Source organism: Solanum stenotomum, chromosome 7 (genome assembly GCF_019186545.1).
Source record: "Solanum stenotomum isolate F172 chromosome 7, ASM1918654v1, whole genome shotgun sequence".
Lineage (NCBI taxonomy): Eukaryota > Viridiplantae > Streptophyta > Magnoliopsida > Solanales > Solanaceae > Solanum > Solanum stenotomum.
In genome coordinates this window covers 49,091,421-49,111,620 of record NC_064288.1, presented here as the reverse complement: position 1 = coordinate 49,111,620, position 20,200 = coordinate 49,091,421, and the positions used below count along the sequence as shown (strand labels likewise).

The 20,200-nt window shown below is 36.8% G+C and overlaps 1 protein-coding gene across 1 annotated transcript; it reads left to right on the top strand.

Annotated features, from left to right (window-relative positions):
- Positions 1-1,516: 1,516 nt before the first annotated feature.
- On the top strand, positions 1,517-4,984 carry LOC125870730 (wall-associated receptor kinase 2-like). The gene is made up of 4 exons (XM_049551231.1): positions 1,517-2,007; positions 2,193-2,683; positions 3,189-3,365; positions 3,568-4,984. The coding sequence occupies exons 1-4, from the start codon at positions 1,517-1,519 to the stop codon at positions 4,827-4,829; spliced, it is 2,421 nt and encodes an 806-aa protein (XP_049407188.1). The 3' UTR covers positions 4,830-4,984.
- The last annotated feature ends 15,216 nt before the right edge of the window (positions 4,985-20,200 follow it).

Below are 20,200 nucleotides of genomic sequence, written 5' to 3'. Positions count from 1 at the left end.
TATAAATGGTGGAATACTTATCCCATCACTATGATATAAATGGTGGGATAAGTTATCCCAAACATGGCAACCAAACAAGATACAATAGTTTTATCCCATCACTATTTTCTTACCCCATCACTATTTATTATTATCCCTCACACTAAACGATCCCCTAAAGGAGATCTCTTTCGTTCATCCGATGCTATCCTAAATGAGTTACATGTGTACTTCTATCGGAGAGAAGCCAAATCCATAAATTAACGGCTACTTTTTACTATTATTTTTTTAATTATTGGTATAATACATGAATATGACCCTTTAAGCAGACAACTATATCCTCCAACTTTGAGTGTGCACAAGTAGACACTAAGCTTGTATAAAATTGAATAAATAAACACACATATTCTACATGACATAATACATGTAGGACGTCATGTAGGACACAAAAATGTCATATAGGACGAATGTGTTCATTTCTTCGTGTCAAGTTTAAGTGTCTACTTGTGCATACCCTAAGTTAAAAGTTCATAATTGTCAGTTGACGCCAAGTTAAAGGGTCATGTTTACGATTATGCCTTAATTATTTCAAGTAATTTCCTTAGAAATAAAATAACTAAGAACCTCATTAAATGAAAGGTAAATATGGAGAAAAGCCCCAATAATTTTCTTAAAATTTGAAAAAATCACCTTATTTTGAACTATGAAAATAGTCCGAAGAATTTACTTATTAAATGGAGGGAGTATCAATCAAGATTAAAAGAAAAGGCCACATTTAGAGAAGTAAATATAAAACTGCAAAAAATAGCCTTGCCAATCAATATGTACTGTCGAAATGGTGCATGACTCGTGACAGAAATTAAGGTAAAAAGTAGAACATTGACATTGACTAAACTTAATTGATACGAACCAAATAAAGTAATTCCTTCTTTTAGCATTTTTTTAGCTTCCGCTATTTCAAGAGTTAACTCAGCTTCTTGTGAAAATTCATATTAATTCTTAAAGATTTTTTTTTTAATTAACCGCAATTTCTGAATCAGCTTATTCATAACACAAATATACACGCTACTTTACAAGCAAAAACATTGCATTGCATTCATTTAAATGATTCCTTGTAGACTTTGACTTTGTCAAAGTCTTCTATTGTTTGGTGAACACATTATTAAAAAGACAACTATAATTGTCAACGCCTTCTAAATTTTTATCTAGTACTCTTGCCTTGTTTTCATTCACAATATCTAAGAAATTATATTGAATATGATTAGTTTTTTTTTTTCTTTCCCATCAAGTGTTCGGTATTCATATTGGAGTTCATTAAATCCAAAATTCGTGTCAGAAAATCTCATATTGGGGCAAACCACTGTCTAACAAAACGACTCTGTATTGAGGGGGAATCAAACCGAATATGAGTAGTTGATTATACCCCACTAGGCCAATAGACATTATTTTTTTTTCTCTAAGGTCATTTTCTTCTTAGTGCTATATATTGAACCCTTTAGTTAGTACGTTATTTTAATTTCCATAATAATTCAACACCATGCAGCATAATCAAGTTGCTCTGTTTTCTTTCCCACTCCTCTGTTTTATGCTAATCTTAACACTAACCACCGCCCAAATTATTCCCTCTAACACCACTTCTCCTCCTCCTTCTACGCCCACGAACGCCACTTCTCCGCCAACCAACGCCAACGCCACCACCTACACAATAACCAAACCTGCTAACATAACAAAACCAGGATGTCCAAAACAATGTGGGAACCTTACCGTTCCATATCCATTTGGAATTGGAATAGGTTCTGGTTGTGGATTAAATCCTAATTTTGAAATCAATTGTGATACTACTACAACAGATTCTCCAACACCACTCATATGGAACATGCAAGTCTACGACATCTCGGATGCAGAAATGCGGATATCAAATACCATAAATATAAAGTGTTACTCACAAACAGGAGTTTTGGTTCAAAATGAACCTGCTTGGATGGGTTTAGGAAGATCAAGTCCTTACAGTTTTTCTTCCCTAAACAGGTACGAGGCGCATTTGCAATTAGTTTACATAATTCTTAAATTAATTTCATAGTAGTTAAAACAGTGTAATCTCACTACTCTATTCGTTTTGATCCAATAGCATGATGGACGAGTCATAACTCAACTTGAGCTGAACTCGTGGTCTCTTTACATACTTATTCTAAATTATAAATTCACCTCTGCAGATTCACGGTGGTTGGTTGTGATGATGGTGCTCTAATGACCGCACTTAACTTCGCTAATGGTTGCCCCACTGCCTGCAGAAGTACAAGTGATGTAACTAAAGGAAGATGTATGAGTTCCGGTTGTTGCCAAATGATAATACCAAAAGGCTTGAAATATTACAATACAACTATGATCACCACGAGAAATCATAGTTTATCTTGGTCGTTTAATCCATGTGGATATTCGTTTCTTGGTGAAGCTAGTCGATTCGAGTTCCAAGGTGTAGAGGATCTCAGTGATGTTAATTTTGCAAAGAAGATTATGGATAATGTCCCTATTGTGCTAGATTGGGCCATTGGAAATCTTACTTGTGTTGAAGCACGGGAAAGTAACGATTATGCTTGCCTCGATAATAGCCAGTGTGTTGATTCTGACACTGGCATTGGTGGCTATCGGTGTAACTGCAACTCGGGATATGAAGGCAATCCATATATAGGCTCTGGCTGCCAAGGTAATTTGATTTTTGTACACTCTCACATCATCTACAGGTTTTATGCTGAACGCAATCGTATATCATATAGGCAATTACAAGTATTTATGTTATTCCATCTGTCTCATTTTGTTTGTGTACTTCTCGTTTTTACTCTATTTGAAAAAGAATATTACAATTCCAACTTTCCACATGAAATGTTTAACACTATAAGATTAAAGGTTATTTTGATACATTTGACATATATTAAATTTAACATGACAAGATTCAATCGACAAAACGTCCGACACTACATCAAAAATGTTCTCTAACGACAATTAATTAATGAAAACAACTTAATTGCCGCTAAATATGTTCTTTTAGAGGCAATTGACACTCTTTATAAGTGTCTTTAAAGCATATTGTGATATTAAATCTAATGATAATTGTAAAGACTTTAACACTCTTTGTCAATGTGCATACTTATTGCTGCTAAAAGTTGTTTTTGTTATATTGAGGGATTAATACTATCTGTTTTGCATTCCAGATATTGATGAATGTGCAGATCCAAATACCAATTCATGTGAACAAATTTGCACAAACACGCCAGGGAGTTACAATTGTTCTTGTCCAGAAGGATTCTCTGGTGATGGCAGAAAGAATGGTCGTGGCTGTATTGCACCAAACTCGAACTCCGAGTTCCCATGGATCAAGTTTTCTGTTGGTAAGTTTCTCAGAATTCAAATTTTATTTGTCACTACTCGCATATAGATAAACGTCTTGCTTACATTCTATCAAAAAGTCATGGCTTATACATGGTAGTGACAAATCATGAATCATTTCTTGAAGTGAAAAAATAAAATTACATGCATGTTCGTTCGATCTGTTGAATTTCTAATTCCAACAAATTTGTTCGATAAATACAGGTATGAGTGTTGGTTTTGTATCCCTAGTGGTTGGGACAACATGGCTCTATTTCAGCATCAAGAAAAGAAAACTCATTAAACTTCGCGAGAAATTCTTCCAACAAAATGGTGGTTTGGTCTTGAAACAACGTATCTCTTCAAACGAGGGTGGTGTGGAAGCAACCAAAATCTTTACAGCTGCGGAGCTGAAGAAGGCTACAAACAACTATGCCACAGATCGAATTCTTGGTCGTGGTGGAAATGGAATTGTCTACAAAGGTATTCTACCTGATAATCGCATAGTTGCTATTAAGAAATCAAAGTTTATGGAAGAGGAACAGATTGAACAGTTCATCAATGAGGTACTTATTCTTACTCAAGTCAACCATCGAAATGTGGTGAGACTCTTTGGATGTTGTTTGGAAGCTGAAGTTCCTTTACTTGTCTATGAATACATTTCTCATGGAACTCTTTACGAGCATATCCACAATCGAAATGGAGCACCTTGGTTATCTTGGCAAAATCGGTTAAGAGTTGCTAGTGAGACAGCAAGTGCACTTGCTTACCTTCATTCATCTGCACAAATGCCAATAATCCATAGAGATGTCAAGTCAGCCAATTTATTATTGGATGATGTTTACACCGCGAAAGTGGCAGATTTTGGTGCTTCAAGGTTAATCCCTATTGATCAAACACATCTTGCTACAATGGTTCAAGGGACATTAGGATACCTAGATCCTGAATATTTTCGCACAAGTCAATTGACTGAGAAAAGTGATGTTTATAGTTTTGGAGTAGTTCTTGCTGAACTTTTGACAGGGATGAAACCTATTTCGAGGGATAGAAATGATGTGGACAAGAATTTGGCAGAGTATTTTGTTTTGTCCATGAGAAAGAATCAATTGTTTCAAATTCTTGATCGCAAAGTGGTAAGAGAAGGAAGCCTTGAGCAACTCCAAAAGGTGGCTGAGCTAGTGAAGAGTTGCCTTAGTTTGCACGGTGAAGATAGGCCTACGATGAAAGAAGTAGCAATGGAACTTGAAAATTTAAGAAAGTTCACAAAAAATAACCCTTGGGCAAATGAACATGGACATGAAGAGAACGAAGATGAATTATCAGATCTTTATACCATTCCAATTGACTCTAATGCAGGCATCGACAATTTCTCTGGACAATATAGTTCCAATTCCAATACAAATAGCAGCAACTTTTCTGGACAATATAGTTCGGGTAGTACTTCTAACACAAATAGCCCATTGATCCAAAACAGAAGGGTAATTTGATAATGCATTTCGAATTTTCTGATGTAATTTTCTTTCTTGTGATTCGTACTTTCTTCTTTAAATTTTTGTTTACATTGGAGTCAACTCCCACTTATGTGATAAATTTGGTGTTTAGACTATTTTCGTACATTTTATATAAATTGGTTTACACTTTATACTCAATTTAGTTCAGAAAGTTTTTAAAACTAGACTTTTGATAAATAAGAACTGAACTAAATTGAACTGGAAAGATGCAATGCCATAACAATTCGAACCGCGCCTAGTTAAGAAAATTCAGTCCTAGAACAAGAAAAATAGGTCCAAGCCAATCACTCAACGATCTTAATTGAACTTCCCAACAGAGTTCACCGTTCAAAATTACAACAAGATACTAGATGAACTGAAAATATGCAACATGCCCATATTCCCAATCATGAAAACTTTTCGAAATAGAAATCATAGACGTGATCAAGCTGTGGCAAAGCAAGAGAAATATATTCTAAGACCAGGAGGCGTCATTGAATTTCCCGATCCACAAATTATTAGTATAAAAGAATAGTTTAGACTAAAATTTAATAACTAGGATCATTAATCTTTAATATCGTACGGATGCTTATACTAAACTGCAATTTCATAGCTAGGATCGATATTCTTTAATATCGTGCAGATGCTAACACTAGTACATGTATAATTCATCCTAAGTATAGGTAACTTATTATGCTAAAAAATGACTGCAATAACTAAAAACTCAACATTTTCTAACAAGCCACAGTGACATATGTAGAAAGAAGGATAAAGCAGAAGCAAGTACCATTGAAGCCAAGAGAGAAACAAGCTCAGTTGCTGCCGGGGGCTTTTAAACTATGATCAAGTAATTTTGGTGCCTTCAGTAGTTTCAGCTCCCCCTCCCTATACCCCTTTTTTGATTGATAATGATTTCGAAATCTCTTGTGAGGATGAATCTACACTTTGAGAAGTCAGAGTGGCATGTGTCTCACTATCTCGAGGGCACCAGTTCCTCTTCAAAGGAAGGTTTGAGTGCTGAAGTTGCTAGAAATTCTTGATTAAATTTTCATTTTTCTTATCAAGTATCTCAGCTTTAAGTGCTTCTTTCACAAGTATAGGAGCCTCCAAGAAAGGAGCTACATCTCCATGAATACTTCCCAAGTGCTGCTTAAGCCGATAAAAACCAGAAACAATTTTACCACAATAGTTGCACTTAATTTTTAGCTTCTTCTAATCAACTTCCACACCATGTTGATGAATATCAATTTTATATTGAGTCATTTCCCACATTTATATTGAGTTTTCTTCAACTATAAAACTACAATCCATGAGTTGTTAAGACCCCTTTAAACTAGAGAGTACCCATAACTTTCATTCTGAAACCTCTAGTTTAAAGAGGTCTTAACAACTCATGCATTGTAGTTTGGCAGTTGAAGAACACTCAATATAAAGGTGGGAAATGACTCCAGAAAAAAATTGGCATTCATCAACATGGTATGGCAACTGATCGGAAGAAGTCAAGAATTAAGTGCAACTATTGTGGTAAAGTTGTTTCTAGTTTTTATCGACTTAAGTACTACTTAGGAGGTATTATGTAACTACTTGCTTGGAGGCTCCTATACTTGTGAAAGAAGCACTTAAAGTTGAGATACTTGATAGGAAAAATGAAAACTTAATCAAGAATTTCGAGTAACTTCAACATCCAAATCTTCCTTAGAAGAGGAATTGGTGCCCTCGAGATGGTGAGACATATGTCACTCAGACTTCTAAAAGTGTATCCTTACAAATAGATAATGATATACAATCTAGGGTAAGCATATACAAATGTATCAATAGGATAATTATATACAAGTTAAGCTACGCGTATACAAGGTCAAGTGGGTGAAAGGAGTTGGTGGTGTCATCCAAGTTGTCCCCATAAAAGGGGATGTTTGGGATCTGTACAAGCATTCTCCTAAATTGAATGTGCTAACTCCGAATAAGATGATATACAACTTTGATTCGGTGGAAGTGCTAGGCGACTACATTGAGAAGAAATTAGGTGTCACAGTTCATCCATTAGTCAAAGTAGTTGGCTTCATGTTGGTATTCCGTTAGCATTTGAATGCTCAATATTTTCATAATCAGAGGGAAGAGATGTTCCGCTTCTCTCTTTAGATCCCTTCATATATGCTCACTGGTCAAGAAGCACCAAATGCTCCCTCTAGTTGTTGGGAGTTGGATCCTGCAACTCTGCCTTTAAAACTTCTTAGAGTCATGTCAGATGTTGGAATATAGGCTCAGGAAAAAGTTGCAAATACTTCAAACATAGGAAGGACATGTGGTGAAAGCAAAGACTTACAGATGTCCTATGTTGTTGGAAACAAAAATTTGACAAAGGGTGAAGAGACTCCTAGAGATTCCTTGATTGTTGTCAAACAACCCATAGTGACATATTCAGAAAGAAGAAGGAGAAAGTAGAAGCAAGTACCATTGAATCCAAGAGAGAAACAAGTTCGGTTGTTGTCGAGGACTTCTAGACAATGATTGGGAGATCTCATTAATATTAGCCATCGCATGCGATTCAGTTATGATATAACCATTAATTTTCTTTCAAATCTCAACACAACCATAAGATCCACCACTAGGTTCCATGTTGAGCTCTATGATAAATAGTTTGTCAACTTTAGAGCTTCTGAAAATAATATTGTTAGTCTCTTTATTCGAAGTTAAGACTTCAGCTTCATCATAAATTTTGTCTGCATCTTTTCCATTTGCTTCCTATGTCCATAAATTAAGACTCCTAGAGATTCCATGATTATTGTCGGTTGGTGTTCTTTTAGAAATGGGGCAGCAAAAAGAATTGATTGAAATATCTCTCAATATCGTTATTAATTATAATAGGGCTTTAAATAGCCAACTTGACAACATAATGCAAAAAATGCGCATAACAAAAATTCAGAAAGGCTAAATAATATAAAAAATTAAAACAACCTAACAAATATTTAATATTCAAAATCATCCTAAAGCTAGGTAACTTACTATGCTAAAAAATTACTACATTAACTAAGAGCAAACTCAACACTCCTTTGCTTTAGATACTGCAATTTAAAAAAGTAGCCCCTCCTCGATTTCTGCTTCTACTCTTTGTGCTTGAGAATTATTTATAAGCTTGCACACTTTTGTAACATGACCGGCTTGTATGCAATTTCAACATATTGCATCAGGTCTCTACCAAAATTTCCAAGTGTGTTTTTCTAAAGCAATATTTGCAAAGAGGATAACTACCTGTTTTTTAATTTTTTTTTTCCTGTTTTGTGCATAAAAAAAACCTCCAGCAATATTTTCTTGCCTAAAGGCTCTTCTTAGCTCGTATGCTTGAAGAGCACTAAGTAGTTCTTCAATAGAGATAGTAGAGAGATCTTTAAATTCTTTCGGAGAATAAATTCTTGGGTCAAATCTTTCTGGAATTGTCTCAGGAATTTTGCTACTATTCTGTAATCTTTGAAATCCTCGCCAAGCAACCTCATTTTATTAACAATCAAATATATCTTATCAAAATACTTAAGCAATAGTTTCATACTCTTGCATCCTAAGAGATTTATAATCCATTTTCAAATTCAAAATTTTCCTTCGTCTGACTCGTTCACTTCCTTGATATTATTTTTTAAAAAAGTTTCAAGCTTCTTTTTTCTTCTCACAAGCAATGATTTTAGAAAGTATTGAATCCACGACTAAATTTTGAATTACCATTTTGGCTTTGAAATTTTTGGTTTTTCATTTGAATGAGATTTAATTTGGGCAATGGTAGGATTTGTAGGGAGAGGTTATAAGAGTATATCTTCCATTACAACTTTCCACATATCATAGGCTTCAAGATATGATTTCATTTTCACAGACCAATTAGGATAGTTTTCATAGTGAAAATGTTTGGGGCATTCAAAGAGAGACTGTTGCTTGTCATATTTTTAGGTTAAAAATTTGTTGAAAAAAGCAGGAATTGAAAATAGTAACCCAAACGGGTTAAAATGGATAACCCTTACGGGTTAAAAATGGTATGGTAGTTCGTTGGAAGATTTCAGAGATCCCATAAGATCAATGAAGCTCTTGATACCACTGTTGGTGTTTTCTAAAAATGGAGCAACAAAAAGAATTGATTGAAATATTTCTCAATATATTTATTAAGCATAATAGAACTTTAAATAGCTAACTTGATAACATAATGCAGAAAAATGTGCATGCATAAAAGGCTAAATAATCTCAACAATTAAAACAACCTAACAAATATTTAAAAATCAAATGCATCCTAAAGATAGGTAACTTATTATGCTAAAAAATGACTGCAGTAACTAAAAACAAACTCAACTTTGTCAAACAACCCACAGTGACATCTGCAGAAAGAAGAAGAAAACAGAAGCAAGTACCATTGAAGCCAAAAGAGAAACAAGCTCGGGTGAGGATGAATCTACACTTTGAGAAGTCTGAGCGACATGTGTCTCACCATCTCAAGGGCACCGGTTCCTCTTCAAAGGAAGGTTTGGGTGCTGAAGCTGTTAGAGATTCTTGATTAAATTTTCATTTTTCCTATCGAGTATCTCATCCTTAAGTGCTTCTTTCACAAGTATAGGAGCCTCCAAGCAAGGAGTTACATCTCCAGGAATACCTCCTAAGTGGTATTTAAGCCGATAAAACTAATAACTACTTTACCACAATAGTTTCACTTAATTCCTTACTTCTTTTGAACATAGTGTGGCAACTGATCAGAAGAAGTCAAGAATTAAGTGTAAGTATTGTGGTAAAGTTGTTTCTAGTTTTTATCGGCTCAAGTGCCACTAAAGAGGTATTCGTGGAGATGTAACTCCTTGCTTGAAGGCTCCTATACTTGTGAAAGAAGCACTTAAAGCTGAGATACTTGATAGAAAAAATGACAATTTAAACAAGAAATTTGAGCAACTTCAGCACCCAAACCTTCCTTTGAAGAGGTATTGGTGCTTTGGAGATAGTGAGACACGTGGCGCTCAGACTTCTAAAAGTGTAGATTCATCCTCATAAATAGATAATGATATACTAGCTAACGTGAGCATATACAAATGTATCAACTGGATAATTATATACAAGCTAGGGTAAGCATATACAAGGTCAGGTGGGTGAAAGGGGTTGGTGGTGGTATCCAAATTATCCACATAAAAGGGGATATTTGGGCTCTGAACATGCACTTGTCTCGTAAATGGAATGCACTAACCCCGAATAATATGATATACAACTTTGATTCTATGGAAGTGCTTGGCGACTACACTGGGAAGGAATTAGGTGTCACAGGTCATCCATTATTCAAAGTAGTTGGCTTCATGTTAGTGCTCCGTCAGCATTTAGACCCTAAATATTTTCATAATTCGACGGAAGAGATGTTTCGCTTCTCTCTTTAGATCCCTTCATATATGCTCACCAGTCTAGAAGCACCAAATGCTCCCTCTAGTTGCTGGTAGTTGGATCCTGCAGCCCAATCGTTTAAAACTTCTTATGTTGGAATACAGGCTCAGGGAAAAGAAGTTGCAGATACTTCAAACATAAGAAGGACATGTGGTGAAAGCAAAGACTTAGAGAAGTCCAATGTGATTGGAAACAACAACTTGACAAAGGGTGAAAAGACTCCTAGAGATTCTATGATTGTTGTCAAACAACGTAGAGTGATATATTCAGAAAGAAGAAGGAAAAAGCAAAAACAAGTACCATTGAAGCCAAAAGAAAAACAAGAACAGTTGTTGTCGTGGGCTTTTAGACAATGATCAAGAGATTTCATTTATATTAGCCTATTCATGTGATTCAATTATGCTATAACCCTTAATTTTCTTCGAAACCTCAACACAACCATAAGATCCACCACTGGATTCCTTTTTCAGTCCTTCGATAAATAGTTTGTCAACTTCAAAGCTTCTAACAATCGTATTGTTTGTCTCTCTATTTGAAATTAAGACTTCAGCTTCATCATTAATTTTGTCTTCATCTTTTCAATTTTCTTCCTATGTTTGATCAAAGTTGGTGATTGTCCTCAATATGGCAAATGATTGATCAGAGACTCAACTTAAGCTACATTCTCTCAATGGTTCTCGAAAATGTCATCAATGGAATGTTTAGTTTCAGACATTATCACCTTTAAAGCAAGTGATAAGGTAGCTGTATTTGCTAAGAGAATAACTACCTTTTTTTTTTCCTGTTTCGTGCATTAAAAGAACCCCTAGTAATATTTTCTTGCAGGAAGGGTCTTGTTAGCTCTTATGCTTGAAGAGCACTATGTAGTTCTTCAATAGAGATAGTAGAGAGATCTTTAAATTCTTCCGGAGAATAAATTCTTGAGTCAAATCTTTCTGGAATTGTCACATGAATTTTTTCTACTATTTTGTAATCTTTGAAATCCTCGCCAAGCAACCTCATTTTATTAACAATCAAAGATATCTTATAAAAATACTTAAACAATAGTTTCATACTCTTGCATCCTAAGATAATTATAATCCATTTTCAAATTCAAAATTTACCTTTGTTTGACTTGTTCACTTCTTTGATATTATTTTTTAAAAAGTTTCAGGCTTCTTTTTTCTTCTCACAAGCAATGATTTTAGAAAAAATTGAATCCACGACTAACTTTTGAATTACCATTTTGGCTTGGAATATTTTGTTTTTTCATTCAAATGAGATTTAATTTGGGCAATTGTAGGAGTTGTAGGGAGAGGTTATAAGAGTATATCTTCCATTACAACTTTCCACATATCATAGGCTTCAAGATATGATTTCATTTTCACAAACCAAATAGGATAGTTTTCACAGTGAAAATTTTTGGGGCATTCAAAGAGACTGTTGCTTGTCATATTTTTAGGTTAAAAATTTGTTGAAAAAAGAAAGAATTGAAAATAGTAACCCTAACGGGTTAAAATGGGTACGGGTTAAAAATGGTATGGTAGTTCGTTGGAAGTTTTAGAGATCCCATAAGATCAATGAAGCTCTTGATACCACTGTTGGTGTTTTCTAAAAATGGAGCAACAAAAAGAATTGAACGAAATATTTCTCAATATTTTTATTAAGCATAATAGAACTTTAAAAAGCCAACTTGATAACACAATGCAGAAAAATGTGCATACAAAAAAGGCTAAATAATATCAACAATTAAAACAACCTAACAAATATTTAAAAATCAAATGCATCCTAAATATAGGTAACTTATTATGCTAAAAACATGACTACAGTAACTAAAAGCAAACTCAACTTTGTCAAACAACCCACAGTGACATCTGCAGAAAGAAGGAGAAAGTAGAAGCAAGTACTATTGAAGCCAAGAGAGAAACAAGCTCGGGTGAGGATGAATCTACACTTTGAGAAGTCTGAGTGACATGTGTCTCCCCATCTTGAGGACACCAATTACTCTTCAAAGGAAGGTTTGTTTGCTGAAATTGCTCGAGATCCTTGATTAAATTTTCATTTTTCCTATCGAGTATCTTAGCCTTAAGTTCTTCTTTCACAAGTATAGGAGCCTCCAAGCAAGGAGTTACATCTCCATGAATACCCCCTAAGTGGTATTTAAGACGATAAAAACTAAAAACTACTTTACCACAATAGTTGCACTTAATTCTTGACTTCTTTTGAACCTAGTGTGGCAACTGATCAGATGTACCCCATTTGAATCTGGACGAGAGGACTTTTCCAGGGACCGGCTCCCTGCATTTGTGAAGATCATCAAAACAACTAGAATATAACACGTTTGGCATGTGCAAAGTTCGATCTTCTTCTTTCTTTCTTTCTTTTCATACGGTGGTGAAAACCTAAGTCAATAGGGAAAGTGAAGAGGTTCCAATGAAGCTTCGGAAGGTGATGACGGCAATTCGCTGGAGTCTATGGAGGTCTGTTGTCTAATTCTTGTACCATTTCCACTGACATAGGTGTTTTTTTTTCGTTGTTTCATAGGATGGTGATCTTTTGTTAACTCAATCGATTAACAATTTAATTCTTCAACTTCTCCATCTGAGATACCTATAACTGAGTATGTTTTACAACTCTTGTAATTGCTTAAGATTTTCATAATATACATTGAAAATGCATACCATTTATTAGTCATATGTACTAGTAATCGAAATAGTCCTTAATGTGCAGAAAAAGTGATTATTTTAATCCTTCATATGTACACCACTAAATCGAAATAGTCCTTAATGTACAGAAAAGTTATCATTTTAGTCTATATATACCATGTAATCAAAATACTCCTTAATGTAAGAAAAAAGTGATCCTTTTAGTCCTACACCTTGAGCTTGCAGGAACTCGAAAACAATTGCTAACTCAGTTTTTTTTCCTGTAAATGGACAAAATCCTACTCCCTAAAGCAGGGTAGTAGATAAAGAAAAGTAATAGTGTAACATAATGGAATAAGTCTTCAATAAACCTAGTGCAGTATCAATATTAACAGGCTATCTGGTTGTGACCAACTAATATCAACACTAACAGCTTCTCGTCCACCAAATTAAAACATCTGATATGTGAACAGGCATTTAGATCAAAGAAGCCTTCATCTTCAAGGGGAGTGTTTATATTGGGGCATACTCCAAGTCTCCAACACCAAAGTTAGATAAGGGGGGAAAAATTGTTATCTGTAAAATTTTTAGAGACAACCAAAATTTAAAGTCCACAATGATCCTACAAATACCTAGATATTTAGTGTACACTAGTTCTATATAATTGAGGAGAAACATTTGTCATTTGTAAAAAAAAATTATACATTTTCTTCCAATTACTTCTCAATGACTAAAATTCCTCTGTGCGGTAATTACATTGCCTTGTTATTGATCTATTATGTACTGTACAAAATTACAGGTCAATCAGATTCATTTCTGAAATACATATGTACGATTGAGGTGTGTTTAATTTTCTGAAGTAGCAAGATCTAGATGATCTCCATCTCTTATCACTGCAATGTCCTCAATAAGTGCTCCATCTTTAGTTAGTACTTTCATGAGAGAGATGCCAAATTTGTCAGCACCGATATCAAGTAGCTCTTGTATGGAATCCGGCAAAGGCACAACTCTTCTACGCATATCAGCTTTCTCTAGACAACCGATGGTTATTCTGCCTGGAATTCTTGAATTGCCAATAGTAATTGAAGAATAATCCAGGCCACTTCCTCCTTCAGGCTGTGCAGACGCAAATCCTATCAGTGAATACCGAGAGTAACTAGCCCTTCTTCTCAATTTGTCGTTGGACGAAGCAGTTTCTCTAGCTAGTGATGTTGTTTCTTTAGGAGTAAATATATGTTCTATATTTGGTAATACTTCTGTCATTATTGTGTCCATTTCCTCTTTCAAATGCTGAAGGAGATTGTTCATGATTATTCTCCCGTCTCCTATATTTTCTTTAACGATGTTGAAAAATGAAGTACGATCCAAGCGTAGCAGTTGGGATGTTCTTTTGGTTCAAACAGTACAATGTTGAGGCTTACAGCAAAGGACACCAACTTCTCCGCAAACATCCCCTGCCTTCAACTCGCCAACTACCTGATCCATGCCATTCCTGTGTGATATAAGATCCACTGCTCCAGTTACGAGGATGTAGAGATCTGTAGATGCTTCATTTTGCAAAATGATATCCTCTTTTGGAGGGAAATACTCTGCCTTCATCTCAGAAACCAGTTGAAAAGGTAAGTCATTTGACACCCCGTGGAATAAGTAGGCCTTATCTACCGTGAAGGTTCCCGTGGTCTGATGCCTGGGCCTGGTGAGTTCCAAGTTATGGCCATGGGCAGGTCAACGGACCGTGGACCCTATCAGGGTCCGTGAACCCTGTCGTGGTTCACTGCTTTAGTTAGAATTTCTGCAATTTTTTTCTAGGTCTGGTTTCCGAGGTGTTACAATATCTCCCCCTTGGGATCATTCGTCCTCGAATAAAGACTAAACTAGCTGAAATGGAGAAAATGAGCTACAACCCTACCACCCAACATTGAAGACTGATTTCTGACTGAACTGAGTTCCAAGAACTTGCAAATACGCTGAAAATGCAAATACAAACTAAAGGAACATGATGCTAAACTGATTTTACGCATGAATGACTGAAAAACTGAAGAGGAACTATTACCTCAAGCTGGAGTGGAATCGGAAGGAAAGAGGTGAGGATACTTGGACTTCATGGCTGCTTCTGCTTCCCAAGTAGCTCCCTCTACGGACTGACTCCTCCACAAAACCTTGATTAAAGCGACTTTTTGTTTCTCAATCTTCTAAGCTGACGATCAAGAATCTCAACTGGAACATCCTCATAAGAAAGACTATCTTTCACAGCCACACTTTCTAATGGCACTATTGATGATGGATCACCCACACACTTCTTCAGTAGTGAGATGTGAAAAACTGGATGCACTGCTGCTATTTCTGCTAGCAACTCTAACTCATAAGCCACTTTACCAATCCTTTTCAGAATCTTGTAAGGGCCTACATATTGGGACTGAGCTTTCATTTTTTGCCAAATTTTATCACCCCTTTCATAGGTGACACTTTCAAGAAAACCTAATCATCAACTTGGAACTCTAGTTCCCTTCTCCTTACATCTGCATAAGACTTCTGGCGACTCTGGCTGTCTTAAGTTTGTCTCTAATGAGTTGCACTTTCTCCATAGCATAATAGACTGAATCTGGCTCTATCAAGACTACTTCACCTACTTCAAACCAACCAACAGGAGATCTGCATCTACGCCAATACAATACCTCATAAAGGACCATCTGAATGATGTAATGGTAGCTATTATTGTAAGAGAACTCTCTAAGAGGAAGGTGATCATCCCAACTACCCTTGAAATTGATCACATACGCTCTCAACATGTCCTCTAAGGTCTGAATGGTATGTTCTGCCTGACCATCTGTTTGTGGATGAAATGTTATGCTAAGATTAACCTGAGTACCAAGACCTTTCTGAAATGACTTCTAGAAATGAGAGGTAAATTGAGGACCTCTATCTGAGATGATAGACAAAGGAACCCCATGTAACCTGACTATCTTATTAATGTAAGACTTGGCGTAGTCCTCTACCGATTTTGTAGTCTTGACCGCCAAAAAGTGAGAAGACTTAGTGATTCTGTCAACTATCACCCAAATGGAGTCATGCTGTCTGGGAGTACGAGGTAAACCTGTAATGAAATCCATATTGATCACTTCCCACTTCCAAGTAGGAATGTTGATCTCTTGAGTCATACCCCCTAGTTTCTGATGTTTTACCTTCAGTACTTGCTGACAATTGGGGCACTTGGCCCCAAAATCTGCTATGTCCCTCTTCATGTTATTCCACCAAAAGACTTCCCGCAGATCACGGTATATCTTAATAGCGCCTGGATGAATAGAGTACCTGGAATTATGGGCTTATGCAAGAATATGTTTTTCTCAACTCACCCACATTAGGAACACATAATCGACCTGGGTAACGAAGCACACCATCTCCCCCTTGAGAGAAAACCTCAACTCTCTGTTGATGGACTGCACCCTTGATTTCGAGCAATATCGGATCACTGTCTTGCTTTTCCTTAACCTCCGCCACTAATGAAGATTCTGATCCATTCTGAACTGTCACACCACTATATGATACACTCATGAGACGAACTCTTAGATGAGCAAGTCTGTGAACATTCTTCGCTAGATCTTTTCTTTCTTCCTCAACATGGGCTACACTACCCATATATATTCTACTAAGGGCATCTGCTACTACATTTGCCTTACCCGGATGGTAATGCACACTCATGTCATAATCCTTGAGGAACTCAAGCCATCTTCTCTGGCGAAGATTCAACTTTTTCTGGGTGAACACATATTAAAGGCTCTTATGGTCCATGAACACATCTACATGAACACCATACAAGTAGTGTCTCCCAATCTTGAGTGCAAACACTACTACTGCAAGCTCGAGGTCTTGAGTCAAATAGTTCTTCTCATGCACCTTAAGCTGTCTGGAAGCATAAGTTATAACCTTACCTCGCTGCATTAACACACAACCTAGGCCGACTTTGGATGCATCACAATAAATCACATAACCGTCTGAATCCTCTGGTAGAGTCAAAACAGAAGCTGTAATCAACCTAGTTTTCAGTTCTGCGAAGCTTTTCTCACAATCATCTGACCACTGAAACTTGACCATCTTCTGAGTCAACCTATTCAATGGTGAAGCTATGGATGAAAATCCTTCCACAAACCTTCTGTAATAACCCGCTAGATCCAAGAAACTTCTGATATGTGCAAGAAAGGTAGGTCTGGGCCATTGTTTCACTGCCTGTATTTTCTGGGAATCCACTAGGATCCCTTCGTTGGATACTATATGCCCAAGGAAAGCTACTGATCGTAACCAAAATTCGCATTTGTTAAATTTGGCGAATAACTGGTGATCCTTGAGAGTTTGCAGAACAAATCTCAAATGACTCGCATGTTCTCCCTCATTCCTAGAGTAAATGAGGATATCATTAATAAAGACGATAACAAACAAGTCCAAATACTGCTTGAACACTCTATTCATCAAGTCCATAAAAGTTGCAGCAACATTGGTTAGTCCAAAAGACATAACTACAAATTCATAATGACCATACTGAGTTCTGAAGGCTATTTTCGGAATGTCACTATCTCTGACCTTGAGCTGATGATAACCTGATCTGAGGTCTATCTTTGAGAAATGACTAGCACCCTGAAGTTGGTCAAACAAGTCATCAATCCTAGGGATGAGATACTTATTCTTGATTGTGACCTTGTTCAACTGCCTATAGTTAATGCACATTCTGAGAGAACCATCTTTCTTCTTCATGAACAATACTGGTGCACCCCATGGTGAAATACTAGGCTGATGAAGCCTTTGTCTAGAAGGTCTGTCAACTGCTCTTTTAATTCCTTAAGCTCAATTGAAGTCATTCTATAAGGAGGAATAGAAATAGGTTGGATATCTGGAAGGAGATCAATTCCAAAGTTAATTTCCCTTTCTGGAGAAACTCCGAGAAGATCTTCAGGAAACACTTCTAGAAACTCATTAACTACTGGAACTGACTCAAGAGTTGGGGTTTCAGATTTTGAATCCTTAACCCGAACTAGATGATAGAGACAACCTTTAGAGATCATTTTTTTAGCCTTAAGATAAGAAATGAATCGGCCCATAGGCGCTACGCTACTACCCTTCCATTCTAAGATTAGTTCACCTAGAAATTGAAAACGAACAATCATAGTTCTACAATCGACTGAGGCATAACAGGAATGTAGCCAATCCATGCCTAGAATGACATTGAAGTATACCATTTCTAACTCTACAAGATCTTCTGAGGTGACTTTCTAGGAGACTGTGACAGGGCAATTCTGTATACCCATCTAGCTATAACTGGGTCACCGACTGGAGTAGAGACTGAGAAAGGTTCTGAGAGAGTTTCTGGACTAACATCAAACTTAACTGCTACATAAGGAGTAAAAAAGGAAAAAGTAGCCCCTGGATCTAATAAAGTATAAACATTGAGATCAAAGACTCGTAACATACCAGTGACTACATTAGGAAAATCTTCATGATCTTGGCGAGCCTGAAGAGCATAGATCCTGTTCTTGCGCTGTCCGCCACCTGTACTAGATGATTTACCCTGTTGAGTCGGGCGACTTGCTGGTGCTGCTGAAGTTGTGGACTAAGATCTACCATTTCCTCCTTGACCCTGTTTAGAAGGACAATCCCTCAACCTGTGACCAGACTGACCACACCCAAAGCATTTTTCCTTTCCTGCAAGGCACTCGCCCGGATGGTTCTTACCACACTTAGGGCAAACTGGGTAGGTTTTGGTACTTGAAACACTTTCTTGAGGCTTAGAGCATGATGCCCTACCTTTCTAATCTTGTCTAAACTTGGAGGATGGAACACTAGCTGATGAAGATGCTGGAGCTGAAAATTTTTGCTGACCTTGCAAGCAATTTCCACCACCCGATTTCTGCTGAGAATAGTCAGAGTTTTCGGTCCTAGCCTTCTTGTTCTCCTTAGCCTGTTCCCTAAGCTTATCACCCTCAACATGCTGAGCATGAGTCATGAGCCTAGAGATGCTCATAATTTCTAGCAACATAGCATTTCTACACTCTGTCTTTACCAAATCTAACACTCCATATAGAAAATTATTCATTTGACTCCTGACATTAGCAACCGTGTGAGGAGCATACCTGGAGAGCTGGGTTAACTTGAGCCCATACTCTTGCATTGTCATGCTACCTTGCCTTAAGTTCATAAATTCCCGAGCTTTCGCCTCCCTTAGCTCTCTTGGGAAAAACCTGTCCAAAAAAGTCTCACTAAAACAATTCCAAGTGATAGGAGCTGCATTTGTACCCCTGTTTTCTTTCCACTGAGTATACCAGATATGAGCCACATCTTTAAGTTGGTAAGATGCTAACTCAACCCGATCATTCCCAGTTACTTGCATCACTTCAAAGATCTTCTTGACCTCATCAATGAAGTTTTGGGGATCCTCACCAATCTGCGATCCTAAGAACTCTGGCGGATTCATCCTAACAAAATCCCGCACTCTAGCTGCAGTTGACCCAACATTAGCATTTGCATGAACTGGAGCCCGCTGATTGTTCTGGTTGGCAACACTCTGAACCAAAATCTTAATGACGTTCCAAAACTCTGCATTCAAAACTTCTTGATCTGGGACTGGAGGAGCTGCGTTTGCATTCCTGGCATTAGCTCTACGAGGAGGCATGATCACTGAAATGTAGAACGTTGAGTTAGAACAAAATTAGATCATACGTTACGCACGATAAGAGTAACAAGAAAATGAAATTTTTTCGTAAAACACTTTGTAGCCTCCCTCTCATTAGATGTGGTGCACTTCACACCTATGTAAAGGACTCTACTATGTGTGGTTTTTCAGACATCCTAGGACTATTAAACCTAATGCTCTGATACCAATTTTGTCACGCCCCAAGCTACCCCCGAGACGCGGACACGGGACCTAGGATCTCAAGTGACCCCAAGCTAACCCTGCTGGCATAATCATGAGCATACTAAAGATAAACTGAGAAATAAAACTGATGCGGAAGCTAATAATAAGTAAATCTGAAATGATGGGGAATACCCATATACTAAATCTTAATATCAAATCTGAGAGTTTAATACAAAAGAAATATCAACTCGAAATACAAAGTTGAATCTAACTATTTCTAAAAATAGTCTCTAACTGACTAGAAGTGCTGGGACATGCCCCAGCTAAGTCTAGCAAAACTGAAACTAAAAGACTGAAATGCTGAAATGATAACATGACTATTGTCCTCGAAGAATGAGGACTCACCACTAATACTGCTGAATAGGAGATTGGGAACCGATCTAAGCGTGATCTGGATGTTGAGAACCTAAACCTACATCACGAGAAGATGTAGTGCAAAGTATGTGTCAGTA

Bases quoted from the DNA above. Each gene is read 5' to 3' on its own strand.
- LOC125870730 (XM_049551231.1), top strand. From the start codon at position 1,517: ATGCAGCATAATCAAGTTGCTCTGTTTTCTTTCCCACTCCTCTGTTTT. The intron at 2,008-2,192 runs GTACGAGGCGCA...TCACCTCTGCAG, and splicing joins AGTTTTTCTTCCCTAAACAG to ATTCACGGTGGTTGGTTGTG. The intron at 3,366-3,567 runs GTAAGTTTCTCA...CGATAAATACAG, and splicing joins ATGGATCAAGTTTTCTGTTG to GTATGAGTGTTGGTTTTGTA.